The 14,537-nt window shown below is 43.2% G+C and overlaps 2 protein-coding genes across 2 annotated transcripts in view; one reads left to right on the top strand and one right to left on the bottom strand.

The window, feature by feature from the left end:
* Positions 1–14,537, top strand: part of LOC137436993 (protein kinase C delta type-like) — a 79,242-nt gene that overhangs the window by 16,946 nt on the left and 47,759 nt on the right. The gene's annotated exons all lie outside the window — the stretch shown is intronic.
* On the bottom strand, positions 9,651–11,677 carry LOC137436996 (uncharacterized). Its single transcript, XM_078786999.1, has 2 exons — positions 11,506–11,677; positions 9,651–10,156 (listed from the first exon to the last, which is right to left on the bottom strand). Exons 1-2 carry the CDS (start codon positions 11,567–11,569, stop codon positions 9,801–9,803), a joined length of 420 nt encoding a protein of 139 aa, XP_078643125.1. The 5' UTR covers positions 11,570–11,677; the 3' UTR covers positions 9,651–9,800.

Genomic DNA, 14,537 nt, shown 5'->3' with positions numbered 1-14,537 from the left:
ATTCCAGAAACCTCCATTTCTTTCTTTTCAGCCATTCCTTGGTGGATTTACTGATATGTTTAGGATCATTGTCATGTTGCAAGGTCCACCTTCGGTTGAGCTTCAACCCTCAAACAGATGGCCTCACATTATCCTCAAGCACCCTCAGGTACAATGAAGAATTCCATAGTGGATTCTATGATGGTGAGCTGCCCAGGCCCTGATGCAGCAAAGCTGCCCCAAACCATAATATTTCCACCACCATGCTTTACAGTTGGTATCAGGTTCTTGTGGTCAAATGCTGTCTTTGGTTTTCGCCAAACATGTCTTCTGGTATTGTGGCCAAATAGCTCCTCTACCTCTGACTCATCTGTCCAGAGCACATTGTTCCAGAAGTGCTGGTCTTTGCCTTGGTGTTCATTGGCAAACTTTAGTCTTGCCCTGATGTTCTTTCTGGACAGCAAAGGTTTCCTCCTGGCACACCTCCCATGTAGATCAAATTTGTGCAGCCTCTTTCTACTGGTAGACTCGTGCACTTTGACATCAACAGTGGCAAGAGCTACCTGTAGGTCCCGTGATGACATTCTGGGGTTCTTAGAGACTTATTTCAGCATCTTGCGGTCTGCTCTCGGGCTGAACTTGCTGGGGCGGCCTGGCCTGAACAAGTTGGCAGTTGTTTGGAATCTTCTCCACTTGTAGATGATCTTCCGGACAGTCGAATAATTGATTTCAAATTGTTTGGAGATCTTTTTAAATCCCTTCCCAGACTCGTAGGCATCTATAACCTTCTTTCTGAAGGCCTCGGAGAGCTCTTTTGATCTAGGCATGGTGACGCCGCACACTTCAACAACAAAGAGCAAACCAAACTAAATGTCTGAGGATTAAATAAGACAGGTTCCTCCAATATCCTCTCTAACGATGTTCTAATCATTTGCACCTGAACTGGTTCACCTGATTCTAATTTTAGGTATTTGAAGTAGTGATAAATGTAGGGATGTACTTACTTTTTCCACATGCGAAATTTGCATTCATGTTTATTTAAATTATACAATGGACAACAAAATGTAAATGTTTCATGATATCTGTTATATTATATCACCTTTATCTATCAATATTGTTGAAATGAAGATCAATTAGCTGTATGTTGAAATATGTTGAAAAAGTCAAAACTTTACATGGGGTGTACTTACTTTTTCACGTGACTGTATGTGTGTCATACTTTTTCACGTCTATTAAATATTTGCATACTATTCAAATATGCCTTTTAACCCTTTAGACTGCCGAGACCCCTTAGACCTTGGAAGACCCTTTAACACTTGACCCAAAAGACCCCCGAGGACCCAAAAGACCCAGATGAACCAAAAGTCCCCGAGGACCCAAATCACCCAAAAGTCTCCGATGACCAAAATCACCTGAAAGTCCCCAAGGACCCAAAAATCCTTGATGACCCAAAAGTCCATGATGACCCAAAATACCCAGATCACCCAAAACTCCATGAGGACCAAAAAGACCCAGATGCCCCTGATGACTCAAAGTCCCCGAACACTCAAAAGTTCCCAAAGACCCAAAAGTCCCCAATTAAAATTTGGTCCAATGGACCAACGGGCCCCCTAGTTTAATAAATATTTGAACTGACATTAAGTGTTCCTTTCATCTTTGTTTTGGCATACTGCATCGCCTGGAGTGGTCAATGGTCAATTAATTGATATTTAAATAGAAAGATCCCAGTTTCCTTATGTATATGCCCTATTAGTATTACCTATGGCTACTGGGGTTGTGGATTTGGGAAAGGGAGGTGGAGGCAGGGGGTGGAGGGGGAACAATTATGTTATTTTAAAAAAATTAAAAATTATGCCAGACACCCTTAGTACACCACTGGTGAGCAGGTATATAAAGTTTGTACCACAGCATTTGTAAATCAGTAGTAGAACATCATCTACTCAAATATTATAATAATTATTCAGACGGTGTGCATTTCTAAGCTGGGCCTCTCTCAATGTCAATGACTGGAGTTTCACTTGGTGCAGAATCCTTTGTTATAATTTGTTTCTCCAGTTTATTTCTCCAGTTAAATATTTACAGATACTCTCTGAGAGCGGGTTCTCTCACACTCAACCAACGCCATCGTAGTTTGACAAGGCCACGCCCTTCGCCACGCCTACTCGATCAACACTGAATCTTGCTATGCGCATGCGCAGATAAGAAAGCGTGTCACGTGTACAGTGTTTGACTAACATCTTTCTGATGATTTATAGTGATGTATTTTTGTCTGGCGAGAATCTACTCAAGTATTACCGAGGTCTTCTGATTTCCCAGAACCAGGATTTGGATACGACAGATAAATACTTATATCTTGTCTTGATAAAGTTCTTCATTGAAGTTAATTTTACATGGAGAAGTTGAGGCAGTTGCAGTTATTGTGAGGCAGTTGCAGGAGAAGTACATGGAGAAGGGGAAGAAGTTGTTTCTTGGGTTTGTTAATCTGGAGAAAGCATTCGATAGGGTTCCACGTGAATGTAGTGACATGGGCATTGAGGAAGTTAGGAGTGGAGGAATGGTTGATCAGAGTAGTGATGGCAATGTACAAAAGAGCGCGCACAGCTGTAAGGACGAAGGACGGGAACAGTGGTGAGTTTGAGGTGAAGGTGGGAGTGCATCAGGGGTCGGTACTAAGTCCACTACTATTTGTAGCTGTGATGGAGATGCTGGCTCAGAATGTAAAGGAGGGTTTACCGTGGGAGTTGTTGTATGCAGATGATCTGGTGTTGATTGAGGAAAGTATGGATGGACTGAAGGAAAAGATGAACAAGTGGAAGGAATGTATGGAGACAAAAGGTCTGAAGGTGAATATCGGAAAGACGAAGGTGATGGCATGTGGTAAAGCATGCAAGTGGTAAAGCATGTGGTGAGGTGGAAAGAACTGGGAAGTGGCCATGTGCTGTGTGCAGGAAGGGTGTTGGAGTGAACTCCATTCAATGTACAATGTGCGCTGAGTGGGTTCATCAAAAATGTAGTGGTCTGAGAGGGTCATTAACCAGTGTGGCAGCTACATTCAAATGTAAGGTGTGCACAGAGGGAGCTGCAGATGGAGGAAATGTTGAGTTGGATCTTGGAGACGGCGTGAAACTGGAAGGTGTGAAAACATTTTGCTACCTCGGAGACATGCTGAATGGAGAAGGTGGCTCAGACTCGGAAACGGTTGCTAGAGTGAGATGTGCATGGAAGAAGTTTCGGGAACTGAGTGGCGTGCTGATGAGGAGGGGAGTGTCCTTGAAGCTGAAGGAAAAGGTGTATGCTGCATGTGTGAGAAGTGTTATGATTTATGGGAGTGAGACATGGGTAACGAATGTAGAGCAGCAACGAAGGCTTGAAAGAGTGGAAATGCGAATGGTTCGGTGGATGTGCGGAGTATCGTTGAGAGAGAGGAAGACAAATGATGAATTGCGAAAGATGATGGGAATAGAGCCTGTGATTTATGCTGTGAAGAGGAACAGGTTGAGATGGTTTGGTCATGTGTTGAGGAAGGATGAAAGTGACTGGTTGAGAAGAGTGATGGAAATGAATGTAGAAGGAAGTATAGGACGGGGAAGACCGAGAAAGACTTGGCTAAAGATGGTGGAAGAAGAAATGCGGCCAAGGGGGTTAACAAGGAGAGATGCAGAAAATAGGGCAAAATGGAGAAGATTGTCATGGGGACCGCAAGGCTAACCCCCGCTCTTGCAGGGAAAATGGCCTTAAAATGCATGTTGTTGTTCTTGTATTGAAGTTAATTTTACAAAACTATTATCAGAGAGTGCGTTGGCACTTTCGACTCCACGTACTAACGTCGGGATGACGTGGATAAAAAAATGTTGGCCCCACCCACTGATGTAAAACAAAGGTTGGAGTATCTTTTCGTCCTCTCATCGTAGTTTATCGAGGAAATTTGCATTTTGAGTGTAAAATAAGTTTTATTGACACTTCAAGTGAACAAAACAGTAAAACCCACGAGAGTGTCTTTCACGTGTCCGGCCATGCAGAAATTCCTCGAGAGGCTCTTTCCCCGCCCTATTGGTTAGAGGGAAACCACACCAGTTATTTTGGGCATTTCTAAGTGCAGGTCCTTGTGTGTCATGAGGCTGGATGAAGACATTACTCTTTGAGAAACGAGCAATAAGACAGAGCTGCAAGATACAGTCAGGGTTATGTAAGACAATATAGGAACATGTGCAGTGTTTGACTTTGCTGACTAAGATATCTTGGCACTTTTGCTCCAAGATTGGGTATCCTCTGAGTACCATATACCATTGTGTTATTCCACATTGTAAAAAATTACAGAAACAAGTGAATAAAAAATTTATGCTAAATTAAAAAGGCAATGTGGGGATGACAAACTACAGTCTAAAAAAGGTCCTAAACAAGATAGGGATGATGTTGGTTTAGAGAGTAGCTAACAGTATTACCATCACATAACAAACCCTACATCACTGCTTCATTTACACTTCATCAATTATTGCTTCATGCTTCTACAAACACTTCACTGGATACAACAGTACTTGATTACTCCTGTAGTGTAGCCACATACTGAGACTCTACAAATTAGCAGCCGAGTACAATGTTATAATGTCAGTACATGATCATCAACTTCTTACAAACTGCATGAACATCTCTAATAACAGCATTCTATAATTATCTCCATTTGTGATTGGTTACTCTAAGTTGATAAAAAAAGAAAACTAGGAAAGACAACTAAAGCTGCAAAAGTCCCTGAAATTATATAGGAGCTTCTTATACTTATGCAGAAATAAAATATAGGAGCTTCTAATACTTCTAGCTAGGCCTAGCCCTAGACAATAGTCTGGAGGCAGTGATGTCGGGATTGTTATTTGATGGCAATACTGTTAGCTACTCTCTAAACCAATCATCCCTATTTCGTTTAGTACCTTTTTTAGACTGTACTTTGTCATCCCTACATTGCCTTTTTAATTTAGCATAACTTTTTTTATTCACTTTTAAAACATGGGATGTAAAGAGAGAGGCAGGAGCACAAGAGGAGGGGTAGGAACATGAAGGAAGAGAAAAAGAACTTGTGGAGATGCAAGCAGCAGATAATACCAAAAGTACAACCTGGTGCATTATTTTCTTTTTTTGGATTCACCTTCATGCAGCTGATGTACAGTGCTTTCAGAAAGTATTGTCGTGTCCCCGGGGTTAAGACCCCAAGAGGATGAATGACCAAAACGAGCTTTACGCCGAGGCGTATACCCAACTTGGCGGTATTATCTTTTCACTCGCGCAGGAAGGTTTGAGGCTTTATCTGGTCGGAACACACGCAGGGTTTAATCAGAACCCACAAACACAAAGATGGGACAGCAAAATCCGCCATACAAGGAAGGTAAAAATTAATTGGTGTTTATAGTGCCGGCACTTACCGTTGTTGTACAAGCGAGGCCGTCAAATGCAGTCGGCAGCACAAAGGGGCCCGCAGCCGCGCGCGGGAAAGATGCACACGATGGTGCAAAGCTCCTCTCCGTCTCGCCACGGACGTGAAGGTATTGCATGTGGCCGGTCCTCTCCCGCTCTTGTCTCCTGACCAACGTGCCAAGAACTCCGGAACGTCTCCGCATGCGCATACGATGTCAAAAAGCGACCGTTTGCTCGCTTGACCAAGGCAAGAGAATTATCAAGGGCAAGAAGTCTTCCTCTTCCTCCTCCCTCCACTATCCAAATTTTGCCAGCGCGACCAAGACAAAGAGAAAGAGCGAGCGAAGCTACCATCCCTCATGCGAAGCCAGGACCAGAAGAAGAGAGCAAGATGGCACGACCACATATTTTTCCCCTTCACTCTAGAATATCCCACAATGACGTCACACTCTGTCCATTCACCGAGTTCCGCTCAATCATCCCATCACGCCTCCACCAATCACGAAGGCCAGGTGTGGCCTCCTCGTTACGAATCATTGGGGGGCGGAGTCTAATCTCTGTTCGGGAATGTTCGGATGACATTGAAGGCCGTGAGGCGGGGCTTGCGTGCCAATCGGCAAATGTGCTGGGTGTTGGTTAGCCCTGCTGGCGTTGTGAGCAAATGAGCCCATTTACAGTGCGATCATTGTAGTTATTGTAATGGCGGCCCTTTTTGATGCAATAACAATGAAGGGAAAATCACAGGGCAATTGCACACTGGGGTTTATCCTTAAGCCCTACCGAATTGGCATAGCTGCACCCCTCATATGGAGACACACATACAATCTTATTCAATACAGATTCCCTACTTAGTTACATTGAGGTGGGCTTCTTCTTAGCGTCACATGGTCCATACTAAAACTTACACATTCCTAACTTTCCGATGAGATTAATCATCTACCCCCACACACGTAAAAGTATTCACGCCCCTTGACTTTTTTCACATTTTGTTGTGTTACAGCCTGAATTTAAAATGGATTAAATTGAGATTTTTTTGTCACTGATCTACACATAATACCTCAATGTCAGAGTGGAATTATTTTTTCGAATGTTTTACAAAATAACTTAAAATGAAAAGCTGAAATGTCTTGAGTCAATAAGTATTCGACCCCTTTGCTATGGCATTCCAAATTGAGCTCAAGTGCATCCAATTTCCTTTGGTCATCCTTGAGATGTCTCCACAACTTGATTGGAGTCCACCTGTGGCCAATTCAATTTATTTGACATGATTTAGAAAGAAACTCACCTTTCTATATAAGGTCTCACAGTGGACTGTACATGTCAGAGAATAAACTCTACCATGAAGTCCAAGGAACTGTCCGTATAACTCCGAGATATAATTGTGAGGAGGCATAGATCTGAGGAAGAGTATAAAACAATTTCTAGAGTATTGAAAGTTCCCAAGAGCACAGTGAGCTCCATCATTAGGAAATGTAAAGAATATGGAACTACCCAGACTCTTCCTAGAGCTGACCATCCGACCAAACCGGCTAGAAGGAGATTGGTCAATGGTCAGGGAGGTGACCAAGAACCCAATGACCAGTCTGCCAGAACTACAAAGTTCCTTGGCTGAGATGGGAAAACCTGCCAGAAGGACCTCAAGAACGTGAACCAAACATTTCTTGAAAGCTTATGACATGGTATTTTCTATCACTGATTGCTATTGCAGTAACTCACTGCTAGAGTTAGTGAGAACCCAAGGTCTGAAATTGGCATTTACGCAAAATCCTTGTAATTGACGTTCTCGATGTGTGCCGCTCCACCGTTCAGACAGGCATTGATCCTGACTCCAAAGTTCTGTCCAACTTTTCTGTAGGTCTCATACGGCACTGCCTGGAAGTAGTCTGACACCTCCTGCTTCAGATCATCCAGTGTGGCAGGGCGGTTGACGTAGACAGGCGGTTTCTGAAGAGCTACTGCAGGAAAGTGATGGTGTCACCAGCCGTATGTGGGGGTGCACCATCCTGCATAAACTAGGTCATGCTGAGCTGGTTTGGGGTGACCTTTTGGGCTAGATCATTATGGAACTTCTGGAGCACGGCCCGGTAGCGCTCACCATTGACCGTCACTATCCTACTGTTGTCATTCTCAAACCAGTCAGGCCCGAGCATTCCCCATCTGGCGTTGAAGGCGCAGAAGCCTGTGACCTTAGGCCCTTTCAGGTACCTCTCAGTGATCTCCTCAGGTGGTTCTGCCCCCCAGAAAATGTTGTTGAGATTGTTGATTTCGTCTCATACCACAGAGCCACCACTTTTGTTTTCTGCTGCACTGTCAATGGCATAGTTGAGTTACTGAGCTAGAAATCCCAGGGAACAAATACTACAATAACACCACCAAACCATGAAAAGGAAAACGGTAAAGGTAAAAAAACAAAGAAATGGCAGGAAGACAAAGTTGTATCAATCTTTTTGAAACACCCTGTAAATTAGCCGATGGTTTGAACAAACTTGTGAAAGTATCATGCAGAGATGATTCCTACCAAATTACATCTAAATCGGGTAAATAACTTTTTGAGAAGTCAAAAGTAGCAATCCTGGAATCGTAATGACCTTTGACCTTTACAATGACCAACTTATCATGTAATTTTTGATGGGATTTGCAAGGCATCAGGAGGCCTTCATTATGATCATCATAATCTTCATCATCATCGTCGTTTTTTCGGCCGTTTCCATGCTTGCATGTGTACGCCGTGATTCACCTAATGGCATGTTTGAGGCATGTTTTGTGGCGATTTGCCATTCCTGACACCACCACAAAATCAGCTGTGCACCTAGCCTTTGTCTAAAGAGACATACACTGCAAGGCAGCAGGGGATTTGCAATAAGAGATTCCTTCTCCAAGCTGGATTGCCTACCAAGGCTAAAGAGCTCCACCTACCCTGGTTGGATTGGTGAGTGTCACAGGAAGTTCTCACAACGGAGGACCATGAACACGACACCTCCAGGGTACCAACCCACTCCGAGATCCTCCAGACATTTAGCCAGTGGTCCTCAGAAATTCTACAAAGTTTGGCGAAAATACCACAATTAGTTTTAGCAGCATGGGTGACCTACTTAATATGTACTTAATATGGTGATGAAGGTTGTGGTCAAGTTTAATCAAAATCGTGTTTGTAGTTTCGGAGAATAAAGCAAATACCTATTTTGGGGGGCAATGGGGGCTCAAACCTGGACCCACTTTGACCCCCCTAAGACTCCCTTCAACCCTGATATTTTAAATGCCATGGACGAACTTTAGTACATCACGGGTGATGATGGGTGTGGTGTTCAGTTTTATCGAAAATCGTGTGTGCAGTTTTGAAGAAGAAAATCCGAGTGTTTACACACTGATTGACTAACATGTGACGTCATGCCATGGTGCTCACATTGGGCATACCATAAGACCACATTGTGTCCACATCAGCAACCTATGAGAATATTTAGATGTAAAATTTTACATGGGTTCTCGCCAACCGGAGCTTTCCCATTTCTTTCTGATGTTCTAAGCATACCTTGTGTTTTTTAACCCACAACATGTTGCAGGTCTACAAGAGCGTCACGTTGTTGTTGCTGTTGTTGTTGGGGTTCTTATTGTGGGTCGATTTTTAAAATGTGCACTGATTGGCTGGACAGCTGTTAGACCACACCCACAACTGTCGCTTAACTCCACCCACCATAGTGCTGAGAAGAAATGATATGGCCGCCATCTTGTTTCTGAGTGGGCCGAACACATTCAACCTGTTTCGGCCTCTGATGAATATACACTGTCTTTGTTGTGTCAGATTCCCATTAGCTTTGTTTGGGTCGAGTATTAAATTAAGTGGAATCAAGCCCATATGTGCCTCCCTAAAAAAAATTGTGTTACCGTGCACACAGTGGACCACAAACCTCCGCCAGGCTGAAGAGCTTACAATTTGTATCCAACTGATAGGCCGGATCTGGATTTAGACCTGAAACAAAATTTAATTGGCTTGTTCTTGTCGCCTGACGAACTCATCCACCGAGTTTTGCCAAAACTCATCCAAAACCTTTTTTGAAATATCATGATATATATATATATAATTTTTGGCTCCATCTCTCAATGGTGAAGTTGAATGAATGAAAGAATGAATGAATGATAGTTTTAAGGCCATTTTTCCCCCGCTAGAGCGGGGGCTAGCCTTGCGGGCCCCATGACAATCATCATGGTTCCCTGTTTGAGGAAATGTTTTCATGGCCGGATGCCCTTCCTGACGCCAACAATGGTGAAGATTCACTTAATTTTTTTATTTTTTAAAATCTCGTATCTCGAAAATAATATTCCAACAGGATTAATGAAATTGTAAATATTTAACTAAACTAAACTCACAACAAGCATTCCAAAGTCCAATCAAAGTCCTCCAATGAAGATCATGGGGTTTCCTAAGTTTTCGCTTTATAGCGACGTCTGTTGTGTCGCTTTTTCTTTCTCAGCTTCTTGTTGGAATTCCAACCTCGAATGATACGTTTCTTCAACGCGTTAATACAGGAAATAATTGTGTAAACGTAAATCAAGGCAAAAATAACAGCAGACGTGAGGAAGAGCCAGGGAGGAGATTCCTCAATCTCGGTCAATTCTTCCTCCAATTCCAGTAATTCTTCTCCCAACTCTAGTACTTCCTTTGTCCCTGGCATGTCCTCTAAGAGCAGCAAATCATCCTCCAGGTCCTCCAACTCCAGTAATTCCTTTGTCCCTGGCATGTCCTCTAAGGGCAGCAAATCATCCTCCAGGTCCGATTCTGTAGTTCAGGTGTGGGGTGGGATGAGGGGCAAACGGACGAAATAAATAAAACAAGTACAGATACAAAGTACACCGCCACCATGCCAAATAAATAAATAACATATCCTCCAGTGCCCGATGATGCATCATGCTGCACATGGAAAAATAATTGGGAGGGAGCGGTGTGCAATAATTGATCGGTTAATTGTGTTATTAAAATAAATAAATAACAAGTACACATACATTCAAAGTACACCGCCCCCATGCCAAATAATTAAATATCCTACAGCGCGGCATTGCCGGGGCGCCTCCGGCGCCCGGCAATACCGCAGTGGAGCTCATAGAGGCTGCATTGGGAGGGAGAGATGTACATCTAATTGATTGATTAATTGTATAATTAAAATCAATAAAAGATTATCACAAAATATTTTCTTAATCAATTGGCTAATACCATAACAAAACCACTTGTGCTTCATCCGAAGATGTATCTTTTAGAAATTTAATCAAATAAGTCATTCATAAAAAACTAAATAATTAATTGATTAATCAATAAGTAATTCATCGATTAATCAATAAATAATGAATCGATGAAATGATTAATCAATTAATCAAAAATATCCTTGATAGCCACATCACTTGGTCACTGTCATGTCCAAATATTAGCTTCCTAGCTCAAAAGGTGCCTGAGATATTGCCCACAAGAGAAAGAAAATAAATAAGTACTTCATAAATCGATAATAATTAAATAACGAATCAATTAACTGATTAATCAAAAAAAAAAATACTGTTTTTGACAAAGTACTTGGTGACTATTGTGCCGAAATTTCAGCTTCCTAGCTCAAAGGATGGCTGAGATATCGCCCGGACAAACAAGAAAACCTCCCACACCCCACCCCCCTCCAACCCCCCAAGCCCTCTCCCTCCCACAGATCTTCCGTTGTCCCTGTTCTCTGCTGTTGTACTTGTGTGCTTCCCCGTCTCTCCCCATCTTGTCTCCCACTTCCTTTATTTCCTCTTATGTATCCGGTTTTTTTTTTGTCATTAATGTTAGCTCTTACACGAGTCTTGATCTTGTATACAAAAAAACAAAACAAAACAAAAAACAAAGAAATGAACAACCAGAGTGAAAACTGAGTACTCCCTGTCAGCGCGCGTCATAGCCGGGTCCCCTTCGGTGCCCGGCAATGACGATATGCAGCGCCTGAGGATGGCATAGGAAAGGAGCGATGTACAAAAAGAACACGTGATGGTGCTTAACTCGTTGCTCGAACTATCACGTGATTACACCTTATATGGGACGTGACCCCCCAGTCTCCATCAAGGCTGATACATGTTTGAATTCCGTGATCACCTTCGATCTCCACTTACCGTGCACGGGCCACACCACGGCACGTTCGGGTTTATGACGCAAATCCTCCATCACCCTGTTCATCCCACGTGTTGTTGGAGCCTCGGGGGGACCCCTTATGGAAGGCTCCCCCACCGAGATGCTGCGATCAAGCACGATCTCCTAGAAATGAAAAAGGAAGAACCATTAATCGACCAAAAAGGGCTTTTTTGTCCCACCAACTGTCTGACTGCATCACCTACACGGTAACGGACATCTCACTCCCACCTTCCATTTCCCCCACACATACCTGTCCATCCACAGGTTGCTCTCCCTGTGTGACCCACATTGGTTGATTCAAGTATCTAAGCAGAGTGAGAAACACCATGACCTTGATACTCGACATGGTGGCGGTTACAAACTCAAAATGCGTTAAAATTACCATGGAAACGGCATTTATAAACGGATCTCTGGTTGTGACGCGTGTGTACTCCAATCGACGTCACATTTACTTGTAATATGGACAGTTTGGTAATCGGATTATTATTTGTCACCCGATTTGGTTGTCTCCTTGCTCACGATATCCACAATGTTCCACATTTGAAATTGAATTGTTTTACAACAAACATTTTGTCCAAGTAAGAATATTAACCTTAATCATAGTAGTCTAGTAGGAAGACTAGGTCCCCCTGCACCCCCCGGAGATATACTTCTAATCAGTGTTTCTAGATTGGAAAAAATGTGTAGAAAATGACTAGCTATGGCCCCAAGCTGAAAAAATGTCCCACATACCATTTTTATGCAAATTACTGCTGCCATTATCAAAAAAAGACTAGGTCCCCCTGCACCCCCCGGAGATATACTTCTAATCAGTGTTTCTAGATTGGAAAAAATGTGTAGAAAATGACTAGCTATGGCCCCAAGCTGAAAAAATGTCCCACATACCATTTTTATGCAAATTACTGCTGCCATTATCAAAAAAACGATTTTTGACATATCTCAGCCAATATTGCAGATAAATTGAAAAATGAAGGTGTCTAGACCCATGTTTTGAAGGGCATAGATCATGATAGAACTATTCATAACATGATTACATGTGTCTATGGTATACTAGTATGCTAATTAGTGCTTTATTTACAAAATAATCACAGTTTTACGAAATAATAGACTCATATTAAGGTCCGTCTACACAGACGTTAACACAAAGTTTTATTTTTCTAAATACCCTGTGAAATTCACCGAATGCCCTGTGAAACCTGGGATTCTTCTCCAGCTTTTTCAAGGGCCCGACTTTTCCCTTCCCTTTGAAGGCACTGGTGCAGTCTTCTCCGCTGAACACATAGTACCCCAGGAGAGTGGCACAGTAGTCCTCTCCCAGGGATTCTGCCAGCTCAGAGACGTTCACAAGTTGGCGATGCTTCCCTGACCCTGTATCCAGGTACACCGTCAGCTTGATGTTGTGGGCATGGTGGAGCAGGATCAGGAGGATGTCTGTGTCCGGTGTTCTGACTACAGCGTTCTTGTATCCGATGGTAGCAGCATGATGGAGGTACAGAACCACCCTGGTATCAGTCTCTTCCTGGTTGCTGTAGATCGTGGGGAGTTCACGTACCTCGACCTGAAACACAAAAAGGCACCGCATTTCAATCACCAGTCACTGCCAGTTTCAGTATATCTCCGGGGGGTGCAGGGGGACCTAGTCTTTTTTTGATAATGGCAGCAGTAATTTGCATAAAAATGGTATGTGGGACATTTTTTCAGCTTGGGGCCATAGCTAGTCATTTTCTACACATTTTTTCCAATCTAGAAACACTGATTAGAAGTATATCTCCGGGGGGTGCAGGGGGACCTAGTCTTTTTTTGATAATGGCAGCAGTAATTTGCATAAAAATGGTATGTGGGACTTTTTTCAGCTTGGGGCCATAGCTAGTCATTTTCTACACATTTTTTCCAATCTAGAAACACTGATTAGAAGTATATCTCCGAGGGGTGCAGGGGGACCTAGTCTTCCTACTAGACTAATAGACGCTCAAACACGAGAAGTTCTGCCTGGGGTGGAATTGAATGTTGGTTTGGGGCAGGGGGCGGGGCTTGGGGGAGTGGGCGGGGGGTCGGAGGCAGGTAGACATCGCGGTGCTGTCAAGTTTATAGTGAATGGTCACGTTGTGGGGAATACCCCATAGAGGCTGAGTTGTTCATAATTCACTGTCACGTTACCAATGGGATTATTGACGGTTTGGGTGTTGTGTGTGCTCGGTTATTGGAGCCACGCCCCTTTAAGAGGATCTGGCCGAAGTGATGCCGAAGTGTTGCCAGGGGTTTATTTGGAGGAGTTCCGGTTTGGTTTTGCGAGGTTTGTTGGAATAAAAAGTTTCAGCCTTTTGTTGCCTGTATTCTGTAACTCCTACATTGGTGACCCCTGTAGTAAGTTCAGGAATCTCCTTCAATCAAGTGGTTTATGGAAGACGACACCAAGCTCTCACAGAGCACACGGCCATCATGACAAGCCGCCATCAACCACTGAAGCCACGCCCCTAGACGTCACTACGCAGTACGTACTAGTACCCAACTGCAAAGCCGCAATTAGCCGGCGAAACCAAAGCCTCTTGCCACTATTTTACCCATCACTATGGCATCAGTAGGTTAGGTAGTTGGTAGTAGGTAGGTAGGTAGTTGGTAGTAGGTAGGTGTAGTAGGTACCGTACCTGGTAAGACTTGGTAAAAGAGAAGAGCAGACAGTCCTCCCCAATACCTGCATACAATAAATGTCACAAGAAGCTTAAGGAAGTAACGATACGATGTGCTAGCTTAAGGCCTATTTTAAGAAATTTTAACTGGGCTTAACATACGTTTTCACAGTATGTGTGTAGTCTTCTAACTTCAGTCGCTGGCAGGACTGGTTCTCTCCAGGCACGGCAGCTTCCTCCACCAGAAGACGTTAGCTTGCAGTGATTAATTCGGTGAATTCTGTCTCAACTTAGGATATTTCCGGCCGTGAAAAACTATCCGTATTTCTAAACGAAATATGTAAACCGCTTATACCATATTTCTGGCCGTGAAAAACTATCCCATA

The sequence above is a fragment of the Myxine glutinosa genome, chromosome 11 (assembly GCF_964187855.1).
Source record: "Myxine glutinosa chromosome 11, kmMyxGlut1.1, whole genome shotgun sequence".
Classification (NCBI taxonomy): domain Eukaryota; kingdom Metazoa; phylum Chordata; class Myxini; order Myxiniformes; family Myxinidae; genus Myxine; species Myxine glutinosa.
Note: the sequence above shows the minus strand (reverse complement) of the source record. Positions and strands in the feature narration are given on the sequence as shown.

Coding starts and splice junctions, on each gene's coding strand:
- LOC137436996 (XM_078786999.1), bottom strand. CDS start 11,569: ATGAACAGGGTGATGGAGGATTTGCGTCATAAACCCGAACGTGCCGTG. Junction 10,157..11,505: donor CGTGGTGTGGCCCGTGCACG/GTAAGTGGAGAT, acceptor CCTGAACTACAG/AATCGGACCTGGAGGATGAT.